The sequence below is a fragment of the Amblyomma mixtum genome, chromosome 1, assembly GCF_055824585.1.
Source record: "Amblyomma mixtum isolate Tamu chromosome 1, ASM5582458v1, whole genome shotgun sequence".
NCBI lineage: Eukaryota > Metazoa > Arthropoda > Arachnida > Ixodida > Ixodidae > Amblyomma > Amblyomma mixtum.
In genome coordinates, this window is record NC_143012.1 from 255,747,413 (window position 1) to 255,764,161 (window position 16,749).

The 16,749-nt window shown below is 44.8% G+C and overlaps 1 protein-coding gene across 1 annotated transcript; it reads right to left on the minus strand.

Annotated features, from left to right (window-relative positions):
- Positions 1-3,775: 3,775 nt before the first annotated feature.
- On the minus strand, positions 3,776-16,527 carry Ubc6 (ubiquitin conjugating enzyme 6). Its single transcript, XM_089565771.1, has 5 exons — positions 16,334-16,527; positions 15,211-15,291; positions 13,663-13,778; positions 9,600-9,688; positions 3,776-5,707 (listed from the first exon to the last, which is right to left on the minus strand). Exons 1-5 carry the CDS (start codon positions 16,375-16,377, stop codon positions 5,540-5,542), a joined length of 498 nt encoding a protein of 165 aa, XP_089421897.1. The 5' UTR covers positions 16,378-16,527; the 3' UTR covers positions 3,776-5,539.
- Positions 16,528-16,749: the final 222 nt, after the last annotated feature.

The window sequence follows — 16,749 nt, forward strand, 5'->3', positions numbered from 1 at the left end:
CACGCTTTCCGGTGCCGAGCAGAAGAGACCCGATTTTCCCCCGCGCGCGCGCAGCAAAACGCCATCCGTGGCGCTGGTGTCGCTGCGATGCGAGCGCCCCTGTTAGTGGAAAGTCACCGAACCGAGAGGAGTGCTTTGCGGAGGAGCTAACCACAGGGAACTAGCGCGTTGAGGGAAAGCGAACGCAGGGGACGAAAGCGTCCCCACACAGTGTACTTCAGTTCTCTGAATGGTACAGTCCCATAGATGGCACTCTGTGGCTGTACCTTTTGCATCAGGTGGTCGCAGGATTGCGCCCGGGCCTCTGGTCAAGCCAAGACACCTAGCGGCAAAGGGAGAAATTTCACGAGAACAAATGAGAGCAGTTTGAAGTTCTCATTCCCATTGGTTCTGTGGTGTAAGGAGAGAAGTTTGGATCCCCTAATTCAAAACAGTTCTTGGTGTAAAAATTAACAGCATGCAAATCGTATACAGGAGAACCCCGCTATAGTAAACTCAGATATAGTAAAGTGAAACTGCGGTCCATTTCGCTTTTCATAGATGACTATTTTTTTTTTTTTGCCCCTCATAGTAAATATTTTTTCACAAGAAATGGCTATAGTAAAGAGCGTCTATCCGTGGCGACATACTTGCCCCAGAATGATGACATCACTGCACGAGCGAAGTCGAGGATCGCGAGGCCAACGTTCGGAGGCTAATGAATACCAAACTGTAAAACGGTGGTTTTTTGAGATGGCTTCACCACCAAGCTCAAGAGCACGAGGAGAAGCCAACTTTTCAAAGGCCGTGAGGCAAAATACGCGGCGCGCACGGAAAAAAAAAATAATAATAAAGCTGGACGTAGAATGGCGGCGGCGCGGTCCGCTGAGAAAGGAAAGCTAGTAAATGTGCAGTGATGAGTAGAGAAGGGAGGAAAAGAAAGAACGCTCGCAGCTTTGCCGCGCTTGACTGTGTCGCGAGTGTTTCTTACCGCCTTCTAAATGACGCCGAGGCTGCGGAGGATGATGCCATGTTTATGCAAAGGTTTGATTTTTACAAGGAACCAAGCGCGTTGTATTCGTGGCCGCGCTGTATTTGTGCAAATGCAGTACTTCTACAAGAAGTGTATGAAATAAAAAACGTGATAACCGAAAATAATCATTAACAGGTCTACACGTAGAAAGTTCGCCCGGTTGTCATTATTTCACACCTTATACTATAGCGAAACGCCGTTCTCCCGAAATCATATCTTTCCTGCACCTCATTGTTCAGCTCGCCTGGATCATGCGCATAAGGTACGTCCGATTTTCGCTCGCACACTAAAATATCAGAAGTCACCGCTGGTTTTGTCAATTAATGAATGGAACTCATTGGCATCCAGCATTGTCGGCCATACTGAATTATCATCGTTTCAAACAGCTTTACTAACATTTTTGAACACAGAAAATGCGTCATAGAGTGCTAGATGATTTACCGTGTCCGTGACTTTTTGGCGGTCCTTTTTTTGCTTTGCCATTTCTTGTGTGCTGAACAGCTCCGGAGCCTCTTTTGTGTGCCATTGTATTTTTAGTTACTTATTTTGCCCTAATTATTACTCACTTGTTTGAAGGTGTTGAATTTTGCGGTTTCAATGTGTTATACTGCACTTAACCAAATGTTACCCAAACTCTGCCTTCTGTATATTTACCATCATTTGTTATGAGTTGATTTGTTATGTGTGCTTTCTTTTAATCATTCCCCCCCTATGTAATGCCCTCTTCTGGGTCTTTAGGGTAAATAAATAAATAAATAAATAAAGAGCAGAATGGAAGGGAAGTGGGAGAGAATCATCAGAGCCATGCCATCATCAAACTAATATAGTAAAAATTTTTGCTGGTGCGAGTGACCGAGTCGTTTTGCTATAGCCGAGTTTGTCATGAATGTAACCTTTTACATTAATTCAGTGACGCATTCAAGCCAATACCACCCTTTATGTCTTTGCGGAACAATGAGACACATACGTCCCACTTTGTTTCCCATACTAAAAGGCTCGCAAGAGGCAGTGGGATGCAGCAGTCCCACTTATGCTGTGCTCCCATCTATTATAAGGTTCCAATGATCTGTTAAAACTGGTTTCAGCCATGTCCACCAGATGAGGTAACGAGTCCAGGCCTTGAAACTTCGTTCTTTTTTTTCAGACGTGCTGCAAGTTATTGGCTATGTTTGCTATGACAAAAAAAAAATCAAAATGCCCGGCGAGTAAATTTTTTTTCTGATAGACGGGAACAACTATAGATCACAACATGTACTACTTGTTCTGAAGATTTGAAATGACAAGTAATATGAGGAAAGCGCTTTTTTTTTTACCATGCTGAAAATAATTGAACATTTAACGACTGAATATTGCGTGGTAATTCTCATAGTATGTGGTTTGTTCTTGGGCACCAAATCAGCAACAGCCAAACATTCAGAATCGCCAGCAGCAAGAAGTCCTTTTGAATGAACATGAAGGGTAAAAGAAATGGCCATAAATAGCTGGCGCCTCGGGTGAAGTTCGGCTCATTGGCAAACACAACCCTGTGAAACTCTAGAAGGTGTGGCCGCTGTTGGTGTTCCACGACGGTAGTAGTAGTGTGAACTTCAGCAACAAGCGAACAAGTTCATGAAGTGGTAACAAAAAACTCAGTGAGGACACCCACGTGGGTCAATGGGACAAATATGTCCCACTTTCTTTATCCCCATTTAGTGCCAACAAGACAAATATGTCCCACTTTCTTCCACTTAACTATTTGTACTGAAACTGCAAAATTTGTTGAGAACCATTTATGTGCACCTCATCTGCTCATGCAATAAAAAATTTTTCATGAATCTTGCAAAAACTATATGCTGTCCTACAAGGGGTCAAGGGGGGAAGCTGTTTAATATTAATCAGTAAAGTATGAAATTTTCATGGAGCATGTGTTTTTGCGAGCCAATTTTATATATGCCGCTTACTTTCGTATAAAGCTAGTGCTGGTGCACTTGTAGTGCACTTTTTACCAAGAGCTTTTAAAAAATTTTGCAGCAGGGAACTTGCTGAAATGCATGCAGTTAGTCCCCACACACAATAAAGGTAAAATTATCCTGCCTACCGCAAAACTTGTGTCACAGGATTTTGAAGTTGCTACTCCAGAAACAGGAATGCAATCTTTTCTTCCAGTTTCAATTTCAGAAACCCATAACTCAACTTCGATAGGCAGATAACTTTACTCTTGATGCATTCCTTGATGTCAAGACAAACCAATAATGTGTATTTCAGCAAGTTCCCAGCAGCAAAATCTCCTAAGAGCTCTCGGCAAAATGCTTATATAAAATACTACAAAAGTGCACAAGGACTTGATGAAACTATTTAGGAGAATCTACGATTGAGAGAACAGAATTTTTTTTTTTTTACGAGATTTGCTGCCCTCTGGAGAGTGCAAGAAAACTGCTTCTCTAAAAACCGGTTTTAAGCACATGCTTGAGGTCTGGTTCCACGGAGATTCCAACTGCGTTGACAGCTGCCACCATCTCTTGCTTGCACCAGTTGCCAATATGAATTGTGCAAGCGCAGCAGAAGCTGATGGTTTGCTTTCAACCAGTGGAGCTTGAGGAGAAGCACACAAGCAGAGTGGCCATGCGGAATCTCGACCTGCTGGTAGAAATTCCAATGCACCAACTGTGTGTGCAAAAAAAAAAAACACCCTCGAAAACAGGCAGCATAAATCCACCGTGCTGGAAGGAGCACTGGTGAAGCCACCTTTTCCTCTTGCAGGCATGAAAATTAGGCGTGAAGGACTGCCGGTTGTGGGGTTTTATTTGTCATTTTAGTACGTCTGATCAACGCCACTTTTCAGGTGTGCACGAGAGGCAATGCACACAGGCTGGATGACGAGGCAATCTGCTCCACACACACACAGGGAAGAAGAGAGAGAGCCAACTAATGAATTCCTCTGTCAGCTATAATACACTTAGCTCGCTTCACAAGACAGAGCTGGGGGACACCACAGCTGCAAGCTCCGGCAGACACAGTTATCACAGTGTGTGTGATGCTAAAGCAATGGGTGCTGCAGCTAAGGTGTAACAGCAGGAATTTTGTTGCTTTGCAGTGTGCGCACCCTGTGGAAGCATGACATATGGTTCAGCTGATGCTATGGCACCGTCGAGACAGGAAACCCAGTGCAGTGCCCCAGGCAGCTCAGTGCCCCCGGCTCGCAGATGCTCTGTGCGTTCATGCTGCAGTTGTGACTGCACACGCAAGACCAAATGAAAGCACTGCCACAACGGTGCAGAGGTGACAAAAGTGCAGTGAGAGAGAGGTCAGGCTCAAAAGCCAAGGCAATGAATGCCTAGAGCAGCAGCAGTAGGCCGGCATTTTAGTCTACAGTCTAGACACAGTTCGGAATTTACAGACTAGAAACATATTGCAGCATGCATGCAGAGAAGACCCACAAACTCCCAGAGTGAAGCACATTTTCCAAACTTGCACACTGGCCTCCTATACAAGCTGCATCGGGCAAAGCACTGTGAGGAACTGGCATTGTGACATTAATTGCAGCCACTGTTGTGTTGTGCCACTCTGGTGCTAAGAGAACCTGTTTCTGAAGTGTACGAACTTGGGAGACGCGGAGAATGAAGACAGCTCCACTGGCATACCAAAGGGTAACTCAATCAGGCAATTTTTCATGAAGCTACATTGCAGTCAGCAAGCACAGGGAAGAAAATGAATGCATGAATGGCCATAATTTGTGTAAAAGCTACTGCTGCAAGTTGCCAGTACACACATTCAATAGAAGCCTTTTTAAAGTGAACAGTATGTGAAATACAAGCATTTGAAAACCTTTCAAGCACTGTTTTTGCACCAGCAATACCAGCGGCTAAGCAATCCCACATGGTAAGTTCAGGCATGTTAAAGAGAAAGATACAGGACCCTCCACGTGTCCTACAGCACTTCAGAACAACAAGTCAAGGGTGTAGAAGCTTGCCCAGACCATTCACTACAGTCAGTCCACAAGCACAGGGTTGGGAAAACTCAGTAGGGTAGGCAGCAAGAATGTTCACACAACTATGTACCCAACCAATATGGATTATCGGAGTTATCGGTGCAGCTCGCACTGATTAAACAACCTCATCAAAATGCTGACATAAGCTGTGGCCCTCCTCGGTTCAACAGCAAGATGCTGGGCACAATTTTTTTTCTTAAACAACACCGGCACTCGCAGAGCATGCCGCTCTCTCCCCCGTGGAGCGTGCCCTCTGGAAATGAGCTGTGCTCAGCAGAGCAGCCACCGAGACTCAAGTCCACACACAAATGAAAACAACCCTGCTAAGCCAGCACACAGAAAACATGTGCAGTTTGAGAAGAAGCAACAGTCTCCAGTCTGTTTTAATCGGCTGTTGTCCGCTTGCTGCTCTCTCTCGGGGGTGGCTAGAAGGTCGCAGCAGTCTCTTCTGCGCCCTAGCCTATTTTTGTGTCTGGTCTTGCAGGGGGGGAAGGGCATTGTCGTCAGGGGAGTGGGGGAGGGAAGGGCCAAGCGGTGTGGTGTTCCAGTCGCAGGAGAAGCTAGGATGCGTCCTTCTTGGATTCCTTGCCTTCGTCGTCGTTGAAGTTGAGCCAGCTCTGCTCAACAATGGCGGCCACCCGCTTCTCGTACTCCCGTCTGTTCTCTTGGTACAGCTGTGCTGCCAAGCTGTTGGCTGGGCTATTGGGATTTGGCTCGTCCAGCAGAGACTGCAAAGGAGCACACTCCCATCAGCTGGCGCAACTATGCCCACTCTCAATGCTGGGCACAGCATTCAGCACAACATAAGGTAGTCATGCACAATGCACCAAGGTAGCAAACGAACCGACCTCCAAATATGCACGCAAAGTAATGCACCCTCATACTCTACACCAATGGCACTGTACACAGGGGAACAGTTACCTGCCACTGTACTGCTTTCAAAACATGTGACACGCTCGTCCTCTCTATGAAACAGATGCAGTGAACTCTAAGGGGTACGCTACTAGATGTCCAGGTGCGGACAAAAGTAAACGGAGCACGCAACTGTCTTCGAATATTTTTCAAGCGTCACCTAACTGAAATTTCCAGCAGTGGTGCGCGCATGCTGGTAGCGGAGGTTGGTGGGCTTTCTTGTAGACAAAACGAGCTTCTTCATTACCAATGGAGAAAGCATGATTGCACTTAGAACGTAATAGCGTGCTCCGTTTACTTATGGCCGTGCCTGTACATGTTAAGAAAGAAAGAAAAAAAAAGATGCTTCAATTGTATATGCAAAACTTAGTATGCAACATGTCAAACAAAGAATTGCTGCTCTACCTTCTGTAGTAAGGCATTAACCCACATATTACACTGAACCTTCAAAAATTTCAAAAATTAAGATATTTTTGTTTACTTCACCTCAAGATTCTGAACCAACCTCTTATTTGCAAAAATATTTTTCTCCATGCTGACTTTTGAGCCACCCTACAATGTAGGATACTAGGCAAATTCGCTACCTGTTATGAGCAGCAAAGCTTCAAACATTTGGCGTAGACCACATTTCTCATCACAAATGATGGTTTCCTAATGACAATGCACAAAAATTTGTTTTTCTTGCAGAATTACGATGAAGTCGATAGGGCCAGCTTTAAAAAAAAATAGTGTCGAGAGAAGACTGGCACATCTTTCTGAATGCACACAAATCAACCCTTGCACAAGAAACGTTTTGGTCTTCTTGAACCTACGCTAGTAGATGCAAGGTTTCACACAATAAACTCCTAGTGCTACTGCGCAAATAAGCAGTGTCCTACATGTAGGATGCTAGGCACATATGGGCTAAGCAGATGAGGCACATTGCTCCTAAGAAGATGTAAAATTTTGGCCAATCACAGGGAGACCTTCGAAGCAGAATGTGGGCAAGTAGGAGGTTACAGCCCTTAGAGCCCCGATTTTTTTTTTTTTTTTTTACTCTCCAGGGATTTTTAGTGCAGTAGCACGAAGAAGCTCATGGCAGCTGAATCAATGATTGGTTGCTAGAGGTTGCATGGCAAGAGCAACCAGTGTCGCACAAGCTCCACCGGTGGCAGCGCCTTGCATCGCAGGGTCGCAGGGTAGTGTTGCATCACTTAACCTCAGCACCACTGCGCCAGGAGTGGTATGAGGACTCTCGGGGATCCAGGAATTCTAAGTAATGACTAATTCTGCATATATGGGCATTAACCCATTAGGATAGTGTGCCATACCCTTAAAGGTGCACTGAAGAGGAATCTGAACTTGTCTTTTTGCCGTGGGAACTCAATCTGCACGTTCCGAGCATTCTTAGAAACTTCGATTTATTGCCCTGTGTGGCTGATTTTCCTAATTAAATCGAATTAACGTGCGGCTCTCGCCTTTTTTATTGAATTCTCCCTCGTACGGTGGGCGGAGTCGACCAACGCGTGGAGTGCCTTGCAGCCAGCTCCGTGGAGGCTTTGCTTTCGCTTTATTTTGTTTTTTAGGTTTCCGTGAATAAATAGTTTCATTCGCAGATAATATAACCGCAAAATAAGCCAGCAGAAATAAAAATATGCACGGACTATTTGCTTCTACGGACTACTTCGTATTACTCCGCCGATGGCAGAGCGGCAAGCCGCCACGGGACTGGGTGAAAGGCACTCCCCGCGTTGGTCGACTCCGCCCACCGTACGAGGGAGAATTAAAAAAAGAAAGGCGGGAGCCGGACGCTAATTTGATTTAATTAGGAAAATCAGCCACACAGGGCAATAAATCGACGTTTCTAAGAATGCTTGGAACATGCAGATTTGAGTTCCCGTGGCAAAAAGACGAGTTCAGATTCCTCTTCAGTGCACCCTTAAGGCAGAGCTTAAGTGGCCCCTCCAATTTTCTGGAGCGACTTATTCAGCTTCATTACCAGCCAGGGAAGCAAAAAATATAAACATATTGGGCACATGCATAAATACTGGACACCGGCAGCGTGCATGAGAATGCCAGGAACTAGTGGGAAGGTACTTTCATGTGAAAAAAGTAACGTCGTCTTTAACCTGAGCATAAGCGAAGCTGAAGGAATCAACTAGCATGCATGAAACACCATGGGAGTTTTTTTTTTTTTTTTCCACATACACAAACCACAGCCAAACCTTGTTACAGCAAACACAGATATTACGAATTATTGGATATCAAACTGTTCCTAAATATTTTTAACACACACTTGCATTTCTTACTTTATGTATCGAATTCGGTTTGCCATGAAATGGATACACTGAACTGCCAAGCACCAGGCTGTGTTCGCTCGGATGGCAGGCGGTGGGCTTTGCCTCACTACACGGGTGACTAGTGGTGGAGAGGCAAGCATTTGTGCCACGGTTCGCGCTTTATCTCGCATTTGCCAACAACGCCGCAGAACAAATAGCTACGACGAAGTGTAAAAACAGGAGCTGATATCAACAGGCCTTGTAATAACAATTTTTGTTTTGTTCCCATTGACTTTCATTGATGCAGGGCCTCAGGGAAAAGTATGACTTTGTTATACTGAAGTTCGACTGTACCACAGAATGAAACAGTACAGCAATCAGTCATTTTTATGCCATACGAAGACTTTTCACAGTTAGCAGGAGCACTGCTAGGTACTACACCCAAGTACTATTGCTGCCACTAACGAGGCAACTAACGGGGCAATCGACACAAAACCATTTTTGCTGCAAAGCTCATTCATAATAATGATCACTGTTGTCAGAAAACTACAAGACCTTTTTTTTAGATGAGACACCAGTGACCGAGGCCATAAATTTAATGTATACATCGACATTGTCATACAGCAGTCCTCAGAGGCCTTTGCAGCAAAGGTGCCTCTTTTCACCAAAGGAGCAAGACCTGAAAGAAGCAGTGACGCTGCTACACGGTGCAGCTCAAAGGTGGAACAGCTGTTAGAATTTACAATCATTAGCATTGCATAAACAGGCAGAAGTGACAATTCCACCATTGGAGTGGAGTATTTTATTCATTCACTGCACTTAGAAATTTATTTCATGATACATCCTTCATGACAGCACTGATAGTTTGTCTAATCAGCAGCAGCAGCAGATTTTGTTTACCACCCTGGCCAGCAAGGGCATTAGATGTTGCAACTACATTTTTACTGTCTTGAGATCGTAGCATAATATGAAGACACATCCAGAAACCAGATCAAGACACGCTTTTTTTTTATATTTGTAAAATGTTTCATAGATCTCGGGCTGCTTGGATTTACTCCTCTTTACTTTCAGTTTTCTATACTGAATGGCGCTGCGATCGCAGCTTCTCAAAGGCCCCCCCCCCCCCTTTGGGCGTCAAAGGTCTCAGACGGCCGACTGCCATCGCCTCCAAGGCCATTTGTGGCAAAGGCGAGACACTTGTTCTATGTAGATAAGCACCATGGACATATGAACAGAAAGATTTGAACTAGCTAAAGACCAGTTTTTTTTTTGTGACATTCAAGAAAAAGGCTTCTCTTAAAACATGCTTATTGCAGTGCATTCTTTTTCTTTTTTGGCACTTTAGGTGGCAGCACATAATAAAGTTGTCTCTGCAACATTGTATAAGCTGCACACACAATGCTGAACTAAAGTGGCAAAAGTGGGGCAGGAGGGCAAAGGGTCTTTTCACCTGAATGGATGTGAGAATGGCAGACACATCATACGTGGGGCTCCACCGGTTTTGAAGAATGTCTAGACAGATGCTACCATCAGCGTACACTGCGGGGAAAAAACAATCCAGCCAGCAAAATTACTTGAGCTGAACAGCATAGCAGCAGCGTAAACGATACAAAAGTTGAAACCTAATTTTACAAAGTTGACGAGAGCTGCTACAACTACATACAATCAAGAAACACAAACATCTGCAATTCTCTAGTAAATTATGCAGTTATTTTACCTTGTGAACAGTTTACAGGCAAAGGTATTACAGTTCTCATAGTGCACCATAGCAATGACAGCCTCTTCCGCTTCCTGCCCAAGACCCTGCTTATTGCTTCAGCAGGTCGAAGGTCAAAGGCATCCACATAGTTAAATAGCCTTCAGCACACTGCCTATGGCACCCTCTGTTCCTCACCCACAACAAGTTTCAGAAGGCCTTCATTGGTTTGCGCATGTCTCTGTCCTATCTTTGCCTACAGTGGCATCGGTGCTTACGCAGTCACCAAACTTCATGCCTGATGGGTTCGCATGCTTTAGCAAAGCCATTTCAAGGGCATGTACGTTGGCCTCTGCTCACTCGAGCTTAAGGCTAAACAAAACCTAGCTTAAGAGTACAGTTTGAATCAGGCATGCTAAAAGAAATTCATGATTAATGATTGCCTTGTTCCCTCACACATGCCAATCATGATCTTGATAGCCATGCCATAAGATTTAGGTTTGTGAGTGTTTAACATCCCAAAGTGACTCAGGCTATGAGGGACGCCGTAGTGAAGGGCTCCGGAAATTTCGACCACCTGGGGTTCTTTAACGTGCACTGACATTGCACAGTACACGGGCCTCTAGAATTTCGCAAGAATCCCACATGTGTGATTCAGTGAGCCAGTGAGCATCAGTGAGTGTGAGTCAGTGAGCCAACAGTACACATATACTCCGTAACTTCCTTGCAGTGCTATGGAAGGTAGAGACCAAGTGTTCGGCGCACCCGCACTTTAAAGCACGCTATCCCATATACCTATATTATACTGGCACTACATCCTGCAACGACGGAATGTCCCTGGTGCACTCATTGCAGCTTTGGTATTGCTGCAAGGAACTACTGAAATGGAGTATAGATCGCCTTTTTTGCAACCTTTTCAAGTTAATAACTAGAAACTGGATCGATTTATGGCTTCCCTGGCCCATTCAAGAGGCTTGGCATTTGTTTGTTCACTTTTATTTCTTGCCTATTTTCTATTGCATAGCCTGATAAAAAAAAAAAAAAAACAGGCTTGGAGCTCAATCTTACAAAGGTCAAAAATGCACATCGTTCATAACACCTTCCTTACGCTACAATTATATAACGAACACCGCTTGAGTGCAGGCAGAAAGCTACAAAGGAAAGCAACGCAGCTCTCCCAGGTCTTTGCATCTAAGATTGATTCATTGACCCAGGAACAGCCTGTGAGAGAATACCATGCAAGTATACCGTTGGCACCAAATGAAACGCAGTAGAGACAATTCAAACGCAAGTGCTAAGCAACAAAGGGAGGAAAAGGAATACAAGTGCAGGTTGTTCTCACTTTCAAAAAGTGATCATGGCAGCATAGAAGTGACAATAAGCCATGCAAGTAATCAAGCTCTCAACTAAAATCTCATTTTGCTGCAACAACGGTGCCGGCTGAAGACACTAGCCTCTAAGCAGAGAACCATGAGCTTCACTCCGGACGAGTAACTGACCAATCAATATGGTGCTAATCGTACATTCACAAGATCACTATTCGGACCACAAATGCGCGTTAAGAGATCTGCATGACAAAGAAACCACTATGCTGTCCACACACACATGCACAGTGTAAAAACTGAGTGAGTCGGGCAGGTCATTAACGCCACTGATGTAGACCAAGCACATCTTCATTAATGAATTTCACTGCGAAGTAGTACCTTCGCTCAAAAGCTGCACTTGGAAAGAAAAATACTCTTTCAAGAAAACATTGCTGAAGTGTTTATTTTAAGCAATTCAAGCTCAGTAAAACAGGATGGTTTGATTAACTGTATCAAACCACAAAGCAAAATTTGAGAACAATAAAGAAACGATTAGCATCAAGGCTTATGACTGATGTAATCGAATTAAAACTGTGTTAGCATAACTTCCAGCTCAATACCCAAATCACAAGGCTTTAATTAAATTTTTGCTGACCACTAAGATGCTCATGAAAGCAACCTCTTGATAATAAAATTAACAATGTGAGAATACAGGGGTCTCCACTCTTATCTTCCTTGTACATTGCTGTAAAAAAGTTTGCGAGATGCGGATCAGCGGAAAATTTTTTCCCTCTATGCAGTCGGGCAAAGCAGATCAATAAAAAGCATTGATGCACATGGAGACATGCGTGCTCCATTGCTGGAACGAATAACAGCTAGCTGGCTAGCGAGGCAACACAGAATTATTTTTCCGTGAACCCATGTCCCTCAAACTTTGATGTCCACAGCAAACTTGAATAGACGCCTGATTGCACTGCTGAGCAGATCATACAATGAAATGAGCAACCAGATGCAATCAGTCATGGGAGATGGCACGAAACGCTACCAACACTATGAACTTTTCATCAGTGGGTCAAAAAGAAAAAGACTACTCTGCTGAATGGAACACAACAGCACTGCCAGTTCATTGTGAATATTTCACAGAACAAGTCCCTGAAAGGACAAGCTGTGCTAGAGATTCCGCATGACTTTTATTATGAGAGCTAAAATAAATTACACTCATAAAGTTTTGGAAGCTGCAGTTGTTTCCAGGACTGGTCTTGCACTTGAGAATTTTTTTCGATTAAATATTTCAAGTATTGCCCATTTCACATTTTCCAGAATGTAGCATTATGTCTGGTCATCCAGACTTGACACCTGACACATCCTGGAAGGAAACACTAGGTCACAGCAAAAATTTCCCCTGCTTTGCTGGCGATGGGACCAAAGGCTAACACCCTTGCCTGTGCACTCGTCACCACTGAGGAGAAACTGAAGTTGGTCTGCATTGACAGACTACTGCGTTTTGATGACAAAATGGCTACGTTCACTGAAAACGGCGCTTTTATAAGCCAGAAAAAAGTGAATAAATTAAATACAAGCACCACCACCCCCGTCCATTTTCACAGCAGGCTTGCAAGACAGTTTTTTCCAGGCAGATCCTCAAGGCTAGGCTACATTAACATTAACACTCAAGTACGGACCATGGAATCCTTTTTGAACTTGACATCGCAAGTTTGAATCGAGTGGCAGGAAGATTTTAAAATCCAATCTTCTCAGCAATATGTGCATATTCCGCTGCCGAATGAACATTAAAGCAGCCAGAAAGAGCCGCAGAATCACTTTCACTACAGTCAAATACAAGTCAAGAAAAAAGCGGCTTTTCCCTATCGAAGGACCACCTTCCAGCCAATGGTGCTGGCCAGTTCTCATGACCCTCCTAGAATGACAAAGCAGCCAGTGGCATATGAAAGGGGAAAAAAAGTAGAAAAGCCGCTTTTTTCTTTACTAGTATCCGACTACGATAATAAAAATTCTGTTAAGTCTTCCGTAAAGTTGTCCTCAGCGTCCCTTTAACTGCGTATACTACACCAACCAAACAAGCTGCGTTTCAGCTAACAAGGTGGCACAGTACTATGTTTTGGCTACAAATCAAGCTCTCACATACAAGTGCACTAGCAACATCTGACAACAGGCTCCGATGCGCTACAAAGGACCCCACACTGAGCATTCGTGAGACCTGTTTAATCAGTCGCAATTGATGCCATTGCTAGTCAAAATGCGAAATTAAGTCTGTGCTATCAACAGAGAACTCCTCTTACAATGGTTCCCCCAGTCACTCCATGCATAGAACATGACAAACACGGGTCATTAACACATACAGACAATGCATTCACGAAAATTTGATCCAGTTTAACGCTCAGATAAGCCTTAGCTAAAACAGCAGTCAGGGCTCAACCACTCATTTGTACATTTGTAACAGCTTACACTATAAGCCAAGCAGCGCATTTTTGTTGCAACCAGAAAAGACTCACCGTTGGGATGGAACATCTTGGAAACAAACCGAACTGTGGGTGGTTTGTTGGGATATTCTTCTGTAAATTCTAAGGTCAGCTTGAAGGTGCCATCTTCAAAGGGTGTGTCATGAGGGCTAGCAAAATGAAAGAATGCTATGTGACATGTGTATCAACATGCCATTTTCCTTTCCTAAACACTTAAAGGAGCCCTAAAGTTAATTCTACATTTTACAGAAAGTACAGGGTGTTTACTGCATTTCATGCACATTCAGGCACAATTAAAAAAACATGAAAAGAGTCTTCAACAAGAATGCCAGCATTTCTTGTGCTCTCATTGAGCCTGGTGACGTCACCTATGAACACATTGACGCACACCCTGAAAAGCAAGCAGTTTTTGGTAGTGTCTGTTGCAAGAGAAACTGGTTTGGTTTGGTTTATGGGGTTTAACGTCCCAAAGCGACTAAGGCTATGAGAGACGTCGAAGTGAAGGGCTCCGGAAATTTCGACCACCTGGGGATCTTTAACGTGCACTGACATCGCACAGTACACGGGCCTCTAGAATTTCTCCTCCAAAGAAATTCCAGCCACCGCGGCCGGGATCGAACCCGCGTCTTTTTGGGTCAGCAGCCGAGCACCATAACCGCTGAGCCACCGCGGCGGCAAAAGAAACTGTCTGGCTTATCTTGATCATACTGGCTAATGGTTAACGTACATACATTTTGATTGGTTTGGTTTGGTTTATTGGGGTTTAATGTCCCAAAGCGACTGAGGCTATGAGAGACGCCGTAGTGAAGGGCTTCGGAAATTTCGACCACCTGGGGTTCTTTAACGTGCACTGACATCGCACAGCACACGGGCCTCTAGAATTTCGCTTTCAAGAAATTCAGCCGCCGCGGCCGGGATTGAACCCGCGTCTTTCGGGTCAGTAGCCGAGCGCCGTAACCACTGAGCCACCGCGGTGGGGCATACATTTTGACATGCGAAAAAAAGAAAAACATGGACAAGAAAGAAACACATGTACACAGAACAGAGTGTTCCATCCTGTGTACATGTTTTTCCTCCTTCTTCTATGCTTCTTTTTTCTGGGCACCGAAAAGTATGAATGTCAGCCCCTGCTATTGGTCAAAGTCAACATGACCAAGATAAGCCAGATTCTTTATTGCTGCCAGCTATAAATAAACAAAGGTGCTCAAGTATGGCCAAATAGTCCACTTGGACATATGTCATCAGCGAATTCACTTGGGTCCCCTTCAAACGAAGTTGACGAGCGCACACAGGGGAACAGAAACTTGCTTTAAACATGGTTTACATTTACAGGCTGCACAGTTTTTATGTTGAGTGCACTCCAACCATTGCCAATTGGTAAACTTTCCAGGCCACTTTGGATGGTTACGAGAATGACTTTCATATTTAACCGCCAACTAGACTGCCTGTCTCTGTTCAGTACATTAGCTCACACATGTATGCGACTCCACCGTATCCAGAGTTTCGTATGCAGCCCTCCCTTTCTTTTACAAAACACTCTTCCTGGGAAATGCAACAACCTTTAATAAGTCGAGTTCTTACCCAAAGATGACTGCATTCCAAATCATGATATTGTTGTCGGTAGGGGCGCCACTTACACCTGCTGGGGGATCTTCTTGTAACCTACAATGAAGGCAATCGAAGCGTGAACACATTGCGCAACGCTAAACTGCACACACACGAAGCACAAACACGGTTTCCATTGCTAGAAGGTCGGCACGACTGAAATGTTGCCATGAGAGACAGTCCAATAACTCCCCACGCGTACTTCTGATCAATCTCGTATCTATGCATGTATTCATAATTCTCTTACCGGGCACAAGCCATCTCGCGCAGCGCGGACAGCGTTCTCCGAACTCATCGCCGCACTACTACCTGGCCACCACTCATGGGCGTACGCTCGCGAGTAACGGAACGAGGCGCGCCCGATGCATATGCGATGCGGATCGCGGGTCCATGGAATTAAATCGCTGTAGGTAGGAGCCTTTCGCAACGCGCTTCTGACTTGCCCAAACTGGCATTCGAGTCGACGCATCTGGGGCCCTGACGCTTCAAAACGCAGCCTGACTACGCAGTTTCTCGCTGCCTGACAGCAGCGCGAGAGCTGCTCTCAAGTCTGCCAGCCGTGTGTACAGTGTTCACACAGTGCAGAAGGATTCGTATAAAGACGTTAACGGTTTGTTAACGGAGAAACCATTCGTCACTCAAGGTCAGCCAGGCAATGAAAACCTACTAGGCCTAGGCGCTCGTCGAAAACGAAGACTGACTGATGCAACAGCTGACGTTTCTAAACGTGCACAACAGTATCATAAGGAAACATTTGCAGTATTCAGTAAGCGAACATCGTGGCTAATTCACACGAAAAGAGGCCCTAGTATGACCGGGAAGTGAGAAAACTGAAGGAAATTACGCCCAGATGAGTTTAGTGGCAAAGCAGCTCACAGGAAAAGTTCACACGCACAATTACCACCCCGCTAAACGAAATACACGTAGGAGCTTCGGTGACGAAACCCTGCTCGATATATAGAATGTGTTCCACTAAAGCATGAAACGCCAGCAAAAGTCTAGGCAGCCAATTGACAAAAACGCAACCAACCATCCCAAGCAAGTCAGCTATAGCCCGTAGTAGGACCGACAATTCATGAGCAGGGGTTTAGGTACTCACCTTTTAAAGTCCCTCATGAGTCTTCGCCTCGCTGGTGTTGACATATTGAAATACCTAATTACCTTAGATCGTTAAAAACCAAAATGCTTTACCATCTAGTTGTTTCTGAGGGAAAAAAAATCTTGTTATTCTACCGAGCAGTTGCGTGACGTCTTCATCCGGGAACCCCAAGAAATGACGGCGGAGTGACGTCACTCAAAAAGAATACGCCACCTGGAGGACAGCGAGGATTCGAAACTCGTGGTGCCCATGGAGACTTGCTATTTTTGCAATCGTGAAAGGGCGCGTTGCCGTGGGCTTGCCGTCCGTGAATAAATAATGGGAACAAGTACAAAGACATCACGTGTGCCGATGGCGCAAGCTACCCTGGCGTTAAACCAGCCAAGTTAGCGGCCAAACGCCAAACTTCAGCGATG